Source organism: Tenrec ecaudatus, chromosome 2 (assembly GCF_050624435.1).
Source record: "Tenrec ecaudatus isolate mTenEca1 chromosome 2, mTenEca1.hap1, whole genome shotgun sequence".
NCBI classification, from domain to species: domain Eukaryota; kingdom Metazoa; phylum Chordata; class Mammalia; order Afrosoricida; family Tenrecidae; genus Tenrec; species Tenrec ecaudatus.
In genome coordinates, this window is record NC_134531.1 from 200155738 (window position 1) to 200160290 (window position 4553).

The window sequence follows — 4553 nt, forward strand, 5'->3', positions numbered from 1 at the left end:
TCCTCTAAGTATTCACTTCATATACATAGCCAGAGGTAGAAAGGAATGCAAAATGAAAAGCAACATTTCTCTGTGACTTACCTTTGTCCAATAAGCAAGATCTTTCAACATTATAGATGGAATCTTATTCATATGAATTTAAATGATTCAATTCTGTTTGAAGATATGTGCTTTATATTATATACATAGAAATGTATTAACGAAGTTGGAGGCACAGGGAATCCATGGTGGATGATACCTTCAGTACCAGGCGTGTGAGGGGTGATACTGGGAGAGTAGAGGGTGAGTGGTTTGGAAAGGGGGAACAGATTGCAAGGATCTACATGTGACCTCCTCTCTGGGGGACGAACAACAGAAAAGGGGGTGAAGGGAGACACTGGACAGGGCAAGATATGACAAAATAATAATTTATAAATTATCAAGGGTTCATGAGGGATGGGGGAGCGGGGAGGGAGGGGAAAAAAAGAGGACCTGATGTCAAGGGCTAAAGTGGAGAGCAAATGCTTTGAAAATTATGAGGGCATTGAATGTCCAGATGTGCTTTATACAATTGATGTATGTATATGTATGGATTGTGATAAGAGTTGTATGAGTCCCTAATAAAATGTTAAAAAATAAAATTGAAAAAAAAAGAATAGAACATAGTAATAACATATATTTTTTTATCCCACACCTCACTTTTGGGGAGGTAATCGATGAAGGATGTAACATAGTAAGGAAACACATGTAAAAGAATTAGTAAAATATGCTTCAAATAAAAACATATTTACCTCATATCTATTTCTTACATTTTAACATACATCATGAAAAGCCAATAGTCATTTACAATAGTCTGTCTTGAACTCTCCTTAGCTATGGGCATGCTTTTAAAAATTACATTTAGGATCAGCAAATCTCATAGCAACATTCTTATAAATATTTCCTAATGTTCAAAATATATTTTATGGTGAAGTTTCATTGTTCACATTGCTTCTTTTGTATTCTGACACATATTTTGACAAATATTTTGTAATTCACTATATAAGGTTAGAATCTCAATCTATGTTTCAAATTATTATGCATATATTGAATATTGTATATTGAGTGTGTATATCCTCATCCTACTTAATTATTTCCACAAAATGGAAAAAATACAGTTTATTTGGTATATTTGTAAACAATGTTTTGTAGACTAGCCTGTAACTTTACTACTAACGAGGAGGCATTAATTTCAGAGCTAATTTCCCGCTACAACGTTTGAGCAGCAACTCAAATATCATTAATAAATTAATTAATTCATCTTCCAAATGTAAAATAAATAACATAAACGAATGCAAGGATATTGTAAAGAAATGGAAAGTGATTTGACTAAAAAATAGACAAAATTAAATGATATTAATAGTATAACAAAACAATATTTTGGAAATGTAACCTGTCCCCAGCTACTGTGCCAAAATATTGAAGACTAATATTGAATGTAGGCATTACATTAAAGGTTTTCTCAGGAACCTCTTCAATGCCCCCTTAACATCTTTGTTTCTCACACTGTATATAAGAGGGTTCAAGAGAGGTGTAAAGATGGTATAAATAGCTGAGACTACCTTATCATAAGCTTCTGACCTGTAAGACTTGGGCCTCATGTAGATGACCATGATGGTCCCAAAAAAGAGTCCCACAACTGCAAGGTGAGAGGAGCAGGTGGTGAAGGCTTTTTTCCGGGCTGCAACTGACCGCATTCGAAGCACTGCGGCCAGAATGAGGCTGTATGAGGCAAAAATGAGAGACAACGGGATCAAGAGCATCAGGATGCAGCAGACGTACATGAAAGATTCGAAGAGCTTGGTATCCGCACAGGCCAGGCGGATCAGTGCTGGCGCCTCACAGAAGAAGTGGTTGATTTCCCTAGAGTGGCAGTAAGGGAAGCTCAAAGTGATAGCAGCTTGCATTAGCCCATCAACTGCTCCAAGAAGCCATGAACCTGTTGTCATGAGCAAGCAGAGCCTCTGGCTCATAAGAATAGGGTAGCGCAGTGGATGACATATAGCCACGTAGCGGTCATAGGCCATGGCTGCCAAGAGGAAGCACTCACCACCTCCCAAAGAGATGAGCAGGAATATCTGGCCTCCACAGTCAGTGGGAGAGATGAACCTCGTGTCCATCAGGTAGTTTGCTGCCATTTTGGGAACGATAGTGGAGACCAGCATCATGTCCATGAGGGAAAGCTGGCTAAGCAAGAAGTACATGGGTGTGTGGAGTTGAGGGTCCACAAGGATGAGGGTAATCATCAGGGCATTGCCCATCAGTGAGGTGATGAAGATCAAGACCACCATTGCAAAGAGGAACTGGTGCAGCTTTGTGTGGTTAAAAAGCCCCAGAAGAATGAAACTTATTCCGATGCTGTTATTTGCATTTTCCATACCTCTGACGGTGCTTGGAAAACCTAAGAATGGTGAAGAAAGAAGATTTGTTTACAAGGAACATTGGATATATGCTTACAAAAATTTGAATTATGAAGTAACAGTAATGGAGGGAAAATTATTACTTTAATCTTTCAGTAACCAACAATATATTTTTCCAGAGCATCCTACAATCCATCTGTGCTGTTATTACACATCTCTTTTGGATTCACATAAAAATAATGCATAAACTGGTTAATATGCATTTGCTCTTTTTATTGTTAGATGTTATTGAGTTGGCTCCAACTAACAGTGACCTTGTATGCACAGAATTAATCATTATACTCTTGTGTCATCATCATGTATGTTATGTTTGAGCTCCTGGCTGCAGCATATGTGTTAATCTTTGTCTAGCTTTTAACATGTTAAAGAACAAAGATATCACTTTGAAGACCAAAGTACACCTGACCCAATCCATGGTATTTTCCACGGCCTTATATTTTAAAATTAAACAATTATTCAACACAGGAATTCCAAAAGGAGGAAGGGGGGAGGGAGAAAAAGGGCAATGAAAGTAAAATAAAGACAGAAGGAGTGGGGCACTAATCCACCCAGGGCGAGAGTCCTGGTCCTGTGTGCACATAGTCGGGAGTGAGCATTCAGACCCTACCATGATGCACCAAACATAAGGACAGCATGGCCACATGGAGGGATGCATGGAAGGAGAGTTACAGGGCTGGCCCCAACCGGAGTCAAACTGACCCCTCCCTGGAAGTGGAGGAGAGCAGAACTGAACCAACAGATTGGGGAGAGGGGACAGCAGGACACCCACACTGAGGCTGGCAGGAGGGAGGAAGAGAAAGAAAGAGCTAGACTGGACCCCATGCCCATCACACCAGGCTTGCAGGATGATGTCCCTGCAGGAAACTCATGGGACACAGAACGGACTGGGCAACAGATAACAACATGTGACGCGTTGTTCCCTTACTGGAGCAGAATGCGATGGAGGACATTTCTGGGGTCACATGGTGGGGAGTTAGCACGGTCTGAAGCCCCAAAAATGAGCAAACCGAAACTGAGCATACCAGAGCAGCAGCTAGAGCAAGTCAGAGCTATGAAGCCCCTGAAGAGACCCCAAGGGGCGCTCCAGGTTGTGAGGCACAGCTCCTGACAGACTTGAAGGCCAGCGAAGAGACCCAGGAGTTTTGTATATTTGTTCTCTCTTTTAAAAAAAAATTATTTTCTTATTCACTTACTATTTTCATTTTTTAAAATCAGGTTGGACCAGGTCATAATCGGTGTACCTACCCATATAGGATAGGCGGTAGAGGCATGCGCGAGGAGAGAGCAGTGGGATTGGTCCTGGGAGACCTGGAAGGTGGGTGGTGGACAAAGGGTGCAGGGAGCAGGCTGTGCCATGGACAGGGGAACACCTGGGGTGTTAAAGTCAATTACAAGGCAGAGATAGGGTTTTGAGGCAGGCAGTGGGGTTCAGGGCCTTTGGATCAACAGAAAACTAGCTAAGAGGAAGTACCAAGAGGGAGAAATAAGGGGAAAGTGTCAGTGGACCTGGAGGAAGATTAAAAAGGAAACAGAGGAAGAACCTAGGATGCAAAGCAATGGATAGAGGTATAAACATATATAAATACATTAATCCACAAAAATAGAGGTTTTCACCTATGTACATATATTTATATGGCAATACATGGAGGTAGGGGATGGACTTCGGTCCTCTTCTCCTACCCTCCTTCAATACAAGAACACTTTGTTCTATCCAATAGGCAATCTCAGATGTTCACCCTCCCGATACAATCTCAGATAACAAAGCAGGTGCATGAGCAAAGGTGGTGAAGAAAGTGAATGGTGCACAGTTATTAAAAGATGTAGTGTCTGGGGTCTTAAAGGATTGAAGTTACACAAGCCTCCATTCAGCAGTGAAGCAACAAGTCCACATGGGAGAAGCATACCGCTGGTAGATCATGAGGAGTCATAGGATCAGCAGACACATACCAAAAAACCTACTCTTTAGAATGATGGGGGCTGGAGTAGAGATCCACAGCCCAACTATAGACAGTGGAACAATCACCAGGGTGCAGTAAAGTATTGATGAAACACATAATAATCCTCTGGTTCCTTGAGGCTTCCTCACTCCCCACTACCATGATCCCAGTGCTGCTT

General features: G+C 41.4%; 1 protein-coding gene across 1 annotated transcript; it reads right to left on the reverse strand.

Moving 5' to 3' along the window:
• Window positions 1-1463: 1463 nt before the first annotated feature.
• LOC142441221 (olfactory receptor 2T33-like) lies at window positions 1464-2396 on the reverse strand. Its single transcript, XM_075543274.1, has one exon. It carries the CDS (start codon window positions 2394-2396, stop codon window positions 1464-1466), a length of 933 nt encoding a protein of 310 aa, XP_075399389.1.
• Between the last annotated feature and the right edge of the window lie 2157 nt (window positions 2397-4553).

Excerpts from the sequence above, each read along its gene's own strand:
- LOC142441221 (XM_075543274.1), bottom strand. The coding sequence starts at position 2,396 with ATGGAAAATGCAAATAACAGCATCGGAATAAGTTTCATTCTTCTGGGG.